The sequence below is a fragment of the Fragaria vesca genome, linkage group LG6 (assembly GCF_000184155.1).
Source record: "Fragaria vesca subsp. vesca linkage group LG6, FraVesHawaii_1.0, whole genome shotgun sequence".
Lineage (NCBI taxonomy): Eukaryota > Viridiplantae > Streptophyta > Magnoliopsida > Rosales > Rosaceae > Fragaria > Fragaria vesca.
In genome coordinates, this window is record NC_020496.1 from 33,972,189 (window position 1) to 33,985,263 (window position 13,075).

Below are 13,075 nucleotides of genomic sequence, written 5' to 3' on the forward strand. Positions count from 1 at the left end.
CCTACCTACCTACCTACCTACCTACTCTCTCTCTCTCTCTCTCTCTCTCTCTCTCTCTCTCTCTCTCTCTCTCTCTCTCTCTCTCTTCTCCCACTCTTGATCTGCAAAACCGAGTTTAGTTTAGGTCCTCCTCTCCAACATCAATATCGCCCTTTTCACCAACACAGACTCAGACTTCCAACATCAACAACGCCCTTTCCACCAACACCAACAGAGATGCGACTTCAGCTCAGCCAAAATAAGGTTATGGTGGTTGTTTTAGTAGATCTTGGTGGTGGGTTAGAGTTGTTGGAGGAGGGTCGGAGTTGAATCTGGGTGGTGGTGGTAGATCTTAGAGTCGATTTGGTTATCGTGGTGGTGGTAATTGAGGGCAGAGGCAGATCGAGATGGTTTTGGTGGTGGTGGTATTTGGGGCAGAGGCAAATATCGAGATTATTTTGGTGGTGGTGGTGGTATATGGGGCAGAGGTAGATATTGAGAATGTTTTGGTGGTGGTGGTGGTATTTGGGGCAGAGGCAGATATATCGAGATGGTTTTGGTTTTGTTTGGTGGTGGTGGTATTTGGGGAAGAGGTAGATCGAGATGGTTTTGGTTTGGTGGTGGTGGTATTTGGGACAAAGGCAGATTGGGATGGTTTTGGTTTTGGTGGTAGTGGTATTTGGGACAGAGGACACCTACCACATGCGGCGACACCATAATTTTTATTTATTTTTGGCTTAGCGACGGAATCCAATAGCTCCGTCGCCTCAGAGCGTTCTTAGTTGACGCAAAGGTCATCTGCAAGGGAAGAAAGGTTCCGTCAGCTAAAATCTCTCTTAGTCGACGAGCGAACTAAGTTTCGACGGCTGAAAAACCTACCTCACGATACTTACTCGACGGAACTTAGCCGATGGAACTTAGCCGACGAATCTTTCGTCGCCTTGGACCCTAGAAGACGGATAATGCTTCTTAAGCGACAGATCCCTTCCGTCGACTAAGATCTGTCGCCTAAGAGCTAAAATCCTGTAGTGTTGCCATTATAAGTTTTCTTTGAATGTCTAACATACACCCCTACTCTTTTCAATAAAAAACATACACAACTACTTGTAGAGCAACAATAGTAGATTCCCACACAACACATAGGGTAGTAGATACGGATCTATGTATTATCAAGGGATCCCATACCAAGACCATACCTAACAAAGATCATGTAATTAGACTTTTAGGGTTCGAAAAACGACCGTTGTGATGAAAAAGGTTAAAAAATCAACGGGTAATATTAAACTATAATTTGTATATGGGACGGGACGGGCCTTACGGGCCTCAAATTTTTAGTCCCGCGCCCCGTTCCGTGATTTCTCTAACGGGACGGGATGGGACGGGCCCAGTGTTTTTAGATTTAGATCTTGTCTCATCCCGTTAAATTTCAGGACAAGATCGGGATTTTAGTTTTTTGTGCCCAACCCTAGGAAAATGCACGAAGGGTCGAAGGCGACACTCGTTTCATTTACTTATGATGAAGTCGTAAACATGTCTTTTTGGTATATAGATGGTGCTGGCTATGTAAGCACCCGAAAGAGAGCTGCCCTTGTACGTCCAGGTATGATTGTCCAATGGATATATAGCTTGATAGAGTTTCAAATTCAGTGATTAGGGTTCCTCCTCTTCTCTCCATTTTCGGGTGACTAGTGTGGTTCTTGTCGCAATGCAAGATGACTTTGTTCAGCGTCGAAAATGTTCCTCCATGTCCCTAGATGTTGGATTCATATTCATGACACTCCTCCGGCTCTGAGAACAGAGACAGGTTGCTCATGCGGCCGAGGGACTTTGAGCAAAGTTTTGTTCAAGGATTGATACGGTTTCTTTCCGTTCCCATTTTAGTTACGTTTGTCGATTTTTGATGGAGTTGGATGTGGATTTATGATTGGTGTATAACTGCTAGTGGTGCGCTACACATTGTCAGCTGCTTGAGCACCAGAAAGAGGGATTCATTGTCCTCAGCATAGGACATAAAGACAAAAGTAGCATTTTACCAACCATAGCAAGTGTAGAAAAGAATAATTGCCAGTGGCTAAATCAGGTGCGAGTTGCAAGAAAATGTAAAGATTCCAACGCAATTTGTATGACAACATAAAATTCTTGGTTCTGTGTTTCTTATTTGAGGATCCCTAACTTTATTACAGAACAAAGTAGCTCAACATAGAATACAAAGAATAAAGCATTGCTAATGGGACAAGTTTCTAATTTCTGTAAGAAAAAATTACTGAAAAATACAAGGACAATATTTGTCACTTTCAAATCTTCTAAACTTTTTCTTCATTGTCAATGAACTTCTTGAGCTGTCTTTCTGCTGCTGTGTACAATCTTCGGTATACAAATAACTTATCTTGTGTAATCCAGAAACCATATTCTGAATCATCTACAACTTCACATGACCCAAGTTTCCCTTAAATGAACCATAAAGAGGTTGTGATCTTCTGAAAGTGAATATATCATCAATATTGACAGTGCAAGGTTGCACAGAGTTACTTTTATCTGATGCATACTCAGAGGAATGGGGATTCCCATATACTCGTACACTCAATGACCTCTTATGAGGTGCCCCAACTTTAATATGGTCATTGAAAAAGTCAATCAACTCTTGTTGTGTAAGCTGCCTCAGTGCTGCAATCTGTTCAGCACCATCTAAAATCAGTAACCATTTTTCTTTTTTTTGCAAATTACCAATAAGGTCAATTCTATACCCGGAAACTCCACACCCTCAAGGTCAAAGCTATATAACCTATGATTCTGTTGCTAGGAGTAAGGTTCTGTTGCTGTTACTATTGTTGTGTTTTCACCAAATTTCTTTGTCTTCTGCTCATCTATCAAGTCTAAGAATGTAGGAAATACATGCAGGAAAGTAATTATGTTTTTCTTTCACTGAAACTAATGTTATGGGGTTAAAAAGAATTCTGACGCAAAAACCTGCTATACTTTTTGCCAAAAACGGAGAAAATAAGAAAAGCTGACCACACAGTGGGAAGGTTTCAGGCCTTCCATAAGGTGTGATGGTCCACATAAGAGTTTTGGAAGTGTCTGGTCCACAAGACAGTGTGGTGAAAGGTTATGGTCAGATGACACGAAATGTAGGTCTTATAAACCGGGTGGCCCAAATGAATTCCCATGTATTCTCGTGTGGTGTGCATTTAGGGTTTATGCCATCATTGTCAGTGTCATCATAACAATTGAACAAGGTTCAAATTGCTGCTGCATATGGAATTTTACGCAGTAATACTAGAAATAATACACGCACCAGTCCAGTTAGAAAAGTTTCATAAGCACTTTATGATGGCCTTTGTCTCTCAGTTAGGGCCAATGACATGGCCTGATGAGGACATTATTTGATTCAATGGTATGAAATGAATTAATTACCTAGCATTATACTATTTCTTTTTTTCTTTTTTCTTTTTTTGAGAATGTACCTGGCATTATACTAGGACAAATATACATGCTGAAAATTAGATTATCTTTTCAATGACATGCAAAAAAGTTAAATTGATGTTCATACCTCTGCTTCCTTCCGATCAAACTTGAGGGTCCCATCAGAAATCTCTCTCCAATAAAATCCAGCTTCTTCCCTCAAGTTCTTATGCTTCTCAAGCTTCATATCGATCAAAGTATTTACATTGCTCTACATAACAAACAATTCAGCAGTCAATTATTGCAGAAAATATCTGAGCCTTCTAGGACTCGCAGATATAAGGCATATCTCAAAGAACGAAACACAACAGACTTGTTTATGTCACTGAACTGGAAATATATTATGTCTTCTGACTGTGGGGAAGCGTGTTAGGGAAGTTCAAAGAGACCTACAAGGTGACCCCTGAAACCTTTTATGCCTCAAAAATCCTATTTTTATTGAGTTTGCTGGCCATCTTAATTGCCATTGTGTTTTGATTGCCTCGTATGACAATGTGGAAGAGGGATATCACAATACTCACTCTTTCTTAACATTAATTAGAATGCTGGTTGGACTTTCAGAACCGTAACTCACAGTTATTCAAAGATTCACATTATCCAGTCAAATATGATAAAGAAATATAAACTAGATTCTAGTTGACCTCACCTTGAATTCGTCATTTGTCATCTCATAAAACTTACTCTCAAACGTCTTGAGGAATTCCTCCACTCTCAAATCAATATGTCCTGGACCCTGTTAAGAGCAATAAAACATATAAGTAAGAAATTAAGGAAATAATGTATACATATGTTATATGTAGAAGCATGCCATATACCTTGACTGTGGATTGTATAATAAACTGTAGTCCGCGGATACCACAATCATTCCTACATCAGGAGAAAATGAAGCTAAATAAAAGAAAAGAAAGAAGCAGACGGCATGAACTTGGGAATCATTAATTTGAATTTCTGTCATACCTCTGTAAAAGGGCAGTTATGTAACCAAGTTGCTCAACTGATCTAAGCTGGTGGAAGGCTGGTTGCTTTGCAATAAGAACAAACAGCTGAAGTTTTACATTCAGCATAAAATCATCTCGATGAACCTACACATGTGAAGAGCATATATTACCTATCAAAATAATTGGTCGATTGGTGTTTTATCTATTTCGATAGGAATAATGAATAATCCAAAATGACAAGACAGGTGAGGGAACTGCTACATTTTCTAACAAACACTTGCAGCCCCATTTAAGAATCACCATAGGTTTAGAGTTTACTCAATAAAGAAGATACATCGAGTAACCTATGGAGTGAGGATAACCTCTCTGTTACCAGAATTAATGCCTGAAAGCCTATTTGCATGATCAAACTAAACATCCATAAGAGGTTGATTAAAGTAATTTTGGGACTTTTTAATCAGTGGAGAAGGAATTATTTATTATTGGCTTCTAAATTCTAACACATCAGCTTTCAAGGTTTTAGTTTAATTGAGTGAGACGCAGAAATGATAGAATTCCAATTGATTCTTGCTTATTCATTTATGTAATAAGTACCACTCGAACCTGGATATAGTGGATGAGGGAAGAATTCTCATCACTTGGATTAAGGCCTTCCATGGGATAGATAAAGTGTTTGCCCTTTTCAAGCTTCACAACTCTATTTGTGAAGTGTTGGGATGGGAATAAAGGTTGGCAAATAGGGTTTGAACCCTTAAAAAACACATCTTCTACGTGCAGGATCATTGACTCAGCTTCACTACTTTCAAGGTTTCCTGAAAAACAAAATCCTTTGCAATTAACAAAACTAGAAAATGGAAAGTAAAATAAACAGAACAATGGTTATAACCTAACAACTATTCAAAAGAAAAAAGAAAAATCTGGGAACCTGCTGCATAACACTCCAAGAAGGCCCTTGAAAGCATCATTGGAACAAACTTAGCAAGATCTTCAACTTCAAGTTGAGGAAGAACTTCTAGTTGTTCCATCCATGGCCAATTCTGGTCCTGTAGGATTAATGAGCAATAGTACATAGCCTGCTCATAAGGCTGTTGAAATTTAAAATTTTGGTACTCCTTTGTCACCATTTCCTAATATGGATAAAAGGGCAGACAGCACATGTTAGATACAATCAAAGATACGCACCAGTTGATATATCTGTTTACCAAGTTATATGTCTTACAAATCATCCATTCTAACAAGTTACTTAAAGAAATCATCATAAAAGTCACCCATATGCAACAAATGCATAGAAGCTAAAAAACTAAAGTTCTACAGCAACATAAACAAGAAACAAAAAGAACATGCTAATAACTAATCACAAAGCTTTAATTGAAAAAATAATAATAATAAGTATATATAACCTTAATGGTTATTAATGATGCTCAAATATAAGAAAATCCTGTGATTCCTGTCCCTAACGGTGACAAGGATCTTTATTTGGGCATCCTCCTTCAAGTGAACTTTTTCATTATATGAATAATCAACTTAATTTGAAGTAACAACAAGATCGTCTCTAATGTCAACTTAGCTAATTTTTTTTTTATCACGGAAACTTCCACGCCAAGTCTAAGAGAACATGAATCTGGGAAACCCTTAAACATCTAAACAAAGATATGTGTTCTATATATTTGAATTCTTTACTGGTGCTTTCGAACGTAGGATAACATGGAGAAAATATGGTATAACCCAACAGAACTAATCACTATTTCTGTTGTAGCAGCACTTAAAGTGTTAAGCCGCATGCTAAGAACAATATGTAAAAGATTTAACTATAATATTTCTAAACATAAGAGCCTTGAGCGTTTACCTTGATCACAGAGAACCTGTCAGCTTTCACTTTAAAGCTTGCAATCTTCTCCACTACTGTTTCCAGTAAAATCCTCAATTTGTGATTGTAACCGACCAGAGTAACCTACAAATACAAGCAACAAGAAAACAAAATAATGCAACTGCTATGGAGTAAACAAAAACAAACACACCACACACACAAAACAAAACAAAAACAAAATCTTATTTTTTTGAGGTGACACAAAAAAAACAATTAAAATGACAGAAAGAAATACAAAAATAAAAATTATCAAGATTGCAATGCCGAAAACCAAAAAACAGATCAAATCGATGGTGAAACTGCAGACAATAATATTGAAGAAACACCAAACAGTAATATAAATAACCATCTACCTGAAAACCACCTTCTGTGTGGTTTATTCCATAGTATAGTTCAGCAACCTGAGCATAATAAGCTGACAAAGAAAGATTAAATAAGCACTTCAAAGAAAACGATACCTTTTGTGTAAGACAAAAACAAGACCAATGGATATTAAATGGAGATTCCCAGATTTAAATAATCATATATGATTCCAATAACACATCTTACCATAGTCATTCAAGTAATCCATTAACAAGTGAGTAAAAATAGTCGTCAGGGCTTCTGCTTCAGGGGAGCCACTTGCAAGGGGACAATTGAAATCGATCTTGACGTATGCTTTAGGAGTGAAAAACATAGTATCAGGCTTGTACCATAGTGATGTACATGGTGACTTTGTTAACAGAACTGGACATTTGACCTAATTAAAAGATATCAAATAACAAAGGTTAGCGTAATTATTTTTTACTTGTGTAAAAGAGACAACTTATAGGAAAAATAAATAAATAAACTGATTAATTTGCGTCATAATTTTTTTTTACTATTCACCACACCTTCTCATTCTCATTCTTAAGCGACAAGTCCGTGGGGATGAACACATTACGTGCTGGTAGGTGTAAATTCTCATTTGGGGATGATGCTATCCATTCCTGCAATCAAATACACAACTTCCAGGATTAGCACAGTGCTCTTTCTCCTTCTACATGATTGTCAAGACCTTCAAGAATTAAAATCATTTATGCCCTTGTGTTACTATATTCACTTGAGCAGGATTCCTAACAAACCTGAATAATGGAGCTCGTAATTCTCTCCATGCAGTAAGCAGTTCCATACCATGGCTCGACCATGTTTGTATGACCTTCAAATTTCTTGGACTCCCAGAAGATTCTGTAGAACGAGGAGATATTAGCTAACTTCTTATCACAGTTCAGTATCATCCCCATATGGAACAACTATTTAAATGCTGATATTAAACATGATGACGGTAAGATGCAAGATCAACTGCATATACACGAAATAAAATTATTTGGTACTAAAACAAGACAGTCCCCAGCAAATGTGGATAAGTGATTATTGAATTCTAGACTTCCACGGCAGTGAATCACAGTAAGAAACCAAATTCTTAAAGTAGTTTCGCTCAGTAATAATATATCCATAAAATGCAATCAGAACTCTAGCCATTGTTTATGGAGCTTTAAGAACAGTTCAAATTCAACTTAACAACCCCTAAAAAGTCCAAAATAGTTGGACTTACCGGACATTGTTCGGAGAAAGCTTGTTCAGCACCATTTGGATAATGTCTGGACTGAAATTAGAAGGCAATGATGATCTTACCAGCCAGTCTTTTGGAGAATATTTCTGTGGAAGGATACAACCTTATCATTTGATTTGACTAATAAAGAAGTACAGTTCTACAAACGCAAATTCTAAACAGAAACCCCAATATGCTGACTACAGCCTACCAATTTCCCACTTTACCCTTTTAAACAAGACTTTATACATGTTGAGTGGTTTGGCTATTGAACATACTTCAAATTGTTTAGTGGCTGGCTTGTCATATTCAATGGTTCTCTGCTGGACATTCTTTAAGTTGGTTTACAGCGTATGGTAAAATTGATCTCATATTCATGTCTGGCAATGCTGCCTATGTTATTGCCTCGTATGGGAAAGAATCAATGTACATTGTGTTATTTTCATGAAATATCTTGGGTAGGGAGATTCAATCTTGGGCCTCGGGTGTAGGGTCAACATTCTAACGTTTAATTGTAACTGCTATATCTACACGGGGACTACACCCATAGAGATCACCTCCTTAAAGGAACAGTGAAAACCTTGTGACATACATGTGATAATCTAACATATAGAATGTCAAGAACACAGATATATGTACGGAAGCCAAGACAGTGAACATTAAACTGCCTACCTGCATATTTGATGAAATATTGACCACGTAATTAATAGGCTGGATTTTGTCCTGATAATGAAACTTTGTCTCGCAAACAGCAGATAGCTTCAGTAAACATACACTCATGTCAGGGCCCATCACATAACCAAAGATACAATTTCCAAACCAAATTTGAATATGATTAACAAAAACTATTGCTTATACTGCAACTCAAACTGCAGTTAAGATAACATGATGATGCAACAATGTGGACAAAAAGTTGACATTAAAAAAATGTCAATAACTTGCTTATACTCAAGCCTTCAGTGTTGTCAGAGACCATAAAATTACACATCCCCCTTTTTAAGGTGACGTGAACAAGGTTTATTTACAAAACGTAAATGAGACGTAACCCCATACTTCAAAAGCATATAAACCATATTAGACAAACAATCAATCGAAGACAACATAACTACCTCTCATTTGTAGCATATTTGGATATTCAACAGCTCTCACTATCTAAGTAAAGAATTTTATCATTTAACAAAATCATCTTAAAGTACTCTAAAATTATCGCTACTTTAAGCCATAATTACATTTAGGGAAATGACGATGGCAGTCTGTCTTTACAGCTTTGTGCCATATAATTTGTGGCAATTGTAGAGACTACATCAAAGTAATTCATGTGGATTTTCATGGAAAAGGATACAGAGCTATTAAGAGATGGCATCAATAACTAGAACTTATATTATCATCCTTACAGTTCATTTGTTTTTATGGATGACACATTGACCGAGGATTGAACTATTAGAAATTTAATCAATATTATGCCATATCATATGCACATGCATCGATAATTCTTATGGACGAGAACAGATGCTACAATTGATCTTAACTTAAAAGTTGAAAAAGGTATTGTGCACATGTCTACCTCATCAAATATCCATTTGCAGACACCTGACTGCTGTAACAGGGAAATGTATTTGAAAAGCAAGCCTACTATATCTTGCATGTGCTCTGCATTGTAGACACAAGACTAATTATATTCTAGAAACTATACTCCAGGTTATGAATATGCCACATACAAAAATGGAAATGTCAGATGAGTATCCCAAGCTCTATAGGACTTGTGAAAGGAAGCTTAGCAGAAAAAGAATAAAAATCAATCAAATAGGTATCCAAGCTTTCAAATAGGAAGCTTAGATGAAAGAATACCGAAAACGGAATAAAGGTCATTGGCACTTTGCACCTGAACTAATCGTGATCAGACAGGTCACATCAAAATCAATCAAATAGGTATCCAATCTTTCAAAATTTATTATCATGGTGGCTCCATCGAGCTTCTGTAGGGATGCCATCACTTTTCTTGGGTAGATTTCTCAAACTTTTCATCTCTTTAGTCTTTCTTCCCAAAATTGGGATTTTGCAATGTTTTTCCATATATAAAACACATACTCTGAGCTCAAATTACCGCTCCATACCAAAATTCCTTTTCTTTTTTTGGGGTATACAGATTCATGTTCACTGAAACACTGAACATGCAATCTGGCACAGATATGCCTTCTAAGCATTACCCACCACTACACCAAATGATAATACATTAACCAGTCTGTTCCCAATTATTCTTTCTATTCGAACAAGTTGCATTGGTTTAGACCGTAAACCAACTTCAAACTCTAAGAAATACTACAGACAGTAACCCAAAACCAACTGGTAAACTTACAAAGACTAGAAAACTTCCATGGGTTCACCATGGATGTGCGTGTAGCAAGGATGAATTTTCTTTCAATTCCAAACAGTTTTGTGTGTGCAAACCAATATATAATCTTAATACTGTTGAAAATTATACTAGCAATCTTTTATGAATCGAAGAAAAAAGTGATGAAAATTGGAAACTTTGATATATTCAAACTCAAAACACAGGGTTTGAAATTATTGGACAATAGTCTCACTAAAGAAAAGGAGATTAATCAATGATACCAAAAGATGCTTCATGCTACCCAAAAATATGTTCTTCAAATACCCTAACTCAACGCCTCAGGATCAAGGAGTGGAGGACACCAATTTTTCAGATTTGATTTCAATTGTAAACAATTCGAAAATTAGATAAAGCAACGGTTTAAGACTGAATTGACAACTTCACCCCAGAAATGTTGGTTATGTTCCCTTTTTACAACAAAATAAGAGAAGTAACAGATGGAGGCACCATAATGATCACTTTTGATTTGAAGTCCCAAGTCTCCACCTGTATGATCGTGAATTACTCTGGTACTACAAGTTATAATAACCAATGAATTAACAAGATATAAAAGATGAACTTACCGTGACCCACCTCTGTGAGATCAATATCTACTTTAAAGAAAGAAAAGTCCAAAGTAGAATCTGATTCACCAGCAGCCAAACCTGTTGCCCATCCTGCATAGTATTTTCAAAAAATAAAGAATAATTGAAGTTAACTTTTGGCCCAAGCAGGTTTCCTTGTATCCTAATTTTATAAGAAATTTTTGCCCGGCAATTGTAATTTTAAAAGTAAGAACTTCCGCTGATATAACATTCATGCATCCTAGTGTCAAACCATAGGTTTCAGAAGTTCAATATGGTATTCTAACTCAAAAATATATAAATTAATAAGCCAACAGATAAACATACAATTAATTATAATAAAAAAAACATACAGAGAGATATGGTATCTGGACATACTCTGCTTGCAAACAAAAATTTTCCGTCTAAATACACACCCCTTAAACCACACCTACTTCAATCTAGTTTGGGCTAACTTTCACTTTAATCCAGAATTGTGAAAACTTAATTTCTTCGCTTCATACCACTACAATAGTACAAGATGGACAACTGAGGTAGACCAACACAATTGTGTAAGGAGAATGAAATTCACTCTCCCAAATTTGCAATCCACACTTCTTTCTTCTTTTCAAATGAAATTCACTCCCAAACTTTGTCTTCCTTAAAAAGAAAAAATTTAAGATGGAGTGTGGATTGTAAAAGAGTGTAGACTGTACTACCCTGTGTAATGTTACCTGCCTATATTATGATATTCTCATGCACAGAACTCCAGTAACATCTCTGCTTAAATGAGAACCAGCTGAGATTCAAAGACTTGAAGCAAAAGTTTCATGAGCTTTGTTCACTTTCAGATTACATTTTCCCTTCATAATGACAATTAGAAAATATAAAAGAAATCTTGTAAACACACGTACAGAGACACATATTTAGGAAGTTTATAAGGCGTGTCAATGAAAATTGGGAATACATCATTGCCTTTAAAAAGTTTCTGAAATACAAAAACCAATTGCCAGAAACCTTGAATCTTAAGCCTGTAACAGATACTGCAAAACTCACCCAATGTTTTCAAGATGTAATATAAAGATCCTTCTCCTTCATGGCCAATAAGATGACCAAGATACCTACATGGCCCTTCCTTGTAATGGTGGATTTCTGGAGTTATAGGCCACGCAAATCTCAATTTATGACCCTCTTTTATCGGAACCGTTCTGACAAGAATCTGAAATAAACACACAAGTGCAACATGCATTCAATATAGGGCTTGTACTAACTACTAAGGGTTACAAACATTTTTCCTACCAACCCGCCTATTGATTTCTGGAAAGTGTAACAAAGCAACCTTTAAACTCAGCGAAAAAATGTTTAGTGGAACCATGTACCTCTAGATGTTCTGATGTGCAAGGTTCACCAGAAAAATGAAGGGAATTTCGGTCAATATTTCGAATTTCCTTAAACTTCTCCTCTACAAGGCCTTCAATTTTATCAAGCTTTTCTGAAAATGTCCACAATAGCAACATTTCAGCATTTCAGCTTAATTACAGGGAAACTGAAATTGTTGTAGTTGAACTTGGCTAGAAACCTTTTCCATAGATAACCAAATGCATGAGGTTGGCTGAATAGTATTCTTCATAGAATTTAATAAGCTCATGTCTGGTATCAAGTCCTTTTGCTTTTGGTCGAACCTCCAAAGTATCCCAATTGCCTGAATCATATAAAAGATTAGGCCCAAAAAGAGACATGGAGACATTCTTAAACAAATAGTCCATAAAACTCCGTAAACCAACAAAAAAGAGGAGAAATATTCAATCAGCAGCAGCCAGCTACTAACAGTTCTCAGAGGGAAGCCCAAATGTAATTTAAACATGGGTTATCATAACCAAAGTTTAAATTCAAGCTTAAGAAAAAGAAATATTTGTTAGAATCAACAGCTGACCTGTACTAAATTTATGGTAAGGATGATCCACTGCACTTAGATGCTTCTGAAGCTGTTAAGAGACATTTCATGCAAATAAAAAGGGTTACGCAAGTGTTGAAGAAAAAGACAGACTGCTATAATATATATATATGTATACAGGCCGGATCAGAGGCGCACGTCCGCACCGGCCTTAAAGTGCGGACGTCCCTCTGTTCGCCACCGTACGGCTCCGACGAGGGCGCGCCTCCACCCCAGTGGACTCCCACAGCGTCCCTCACCACTTTGCCTCCCCGGCGAGTCAGCCGAATTCCAGTTTTCCGGTGAGATCGACTTTGTTTGAAGTTTTGGGTGATCTCGCCGGAAAACTGAATTCGGCGGGGAGGGAAAGTGGTCGGGGACGCTGCTGGAGT

At 36.9% G+C, this 13,075-nt stretch overlaps 1 protein-coding gene across 1 annotated transcript in view; it reads right to left on the minus strand.

Annotated features, from left to right (window-relative positions):
- Window positions 1-2,066: 2,066 nt before the first annotated feature.
- The window catches only part of LOC101297565 (zinc-metallopeptidase, peroxisomal-like), a 14,210-nt gene continuing 3,201 nt past the window's right edge, over window positions 2,067-13,075 (minus strand). The window contains exons 7-26 of the mRNA XM_004304338.1: window positions 12,684-12,735; window positions 12,330-12,452; window positions 12,130-12,242; window positions 11,807-11,969; window positions 10,772-10,864; window positions 9,381-9,466; window positions 8,489-8,575; window positions 7,820-7,923; window positions 7,350-7,452; window positions 7,119-7,214; window positions 6,796-6,985; window positions 6,600-6,661; window positions 6,226-6,330; window positions 5,305-5,506; window positions 4,983-5,191; window positions 4,399-4,523; window positions 4,257-4,308; window positions 4,088-4,174; window positions 3,530-3,652; window positions 2,067-2,650 (exon numbers count right to left, since the gene is read on the minus strand). Of these exons, the coding sequence (XP_004304386.1) occupies window positions 2,399-2,650; window positions 3,530-3,652; window positions 4,088-4,174; window positions 4,257-4,308; window positions 4,399-4,523; window positions 4,983-5,191; window positions 5,305-5,506; window positions 6,226-6,330; window positions 6,600-6,661; window positions 6,796-6,985; window positions 7,119-7,214; window positions 7,350-7,452; window positions 7,820-7,923; window positions 8,489-8,575; window positions 9,381-9,466; window positions 10,772-10,864; window positions 11,807-11,969; window positions 12,130-12,242; window positions 12,330-12,452; window positions 12,684-12,735 (2,427 nt within the window). The 3' untranslated portion in view covers window positions 2,067-2,398. The remainder of the gene's footprint in view (window positions 2,651-3,529; window positions 3,653-4,087; window positions 4,175-4,256; window positions 4,309-4,398; window positions 4,524-4,982; window positions 5,192-5,304; window positions 5,507-6,225; window positions 6,331-6,599; window positions 6,662-6,795; window positions 6,986-7,118; window positions 7,215-7,349; window positions 7,453-7,819; window positions 7,924-8,488; window positions 8,576-9,380; window positions 9,467-10,771; window positions 10,865-11,806; window positions 11,970-12,129; window positions 12,243-12,329; window positions 12,453-12,683; window positions 12,736-13,075) is intronic.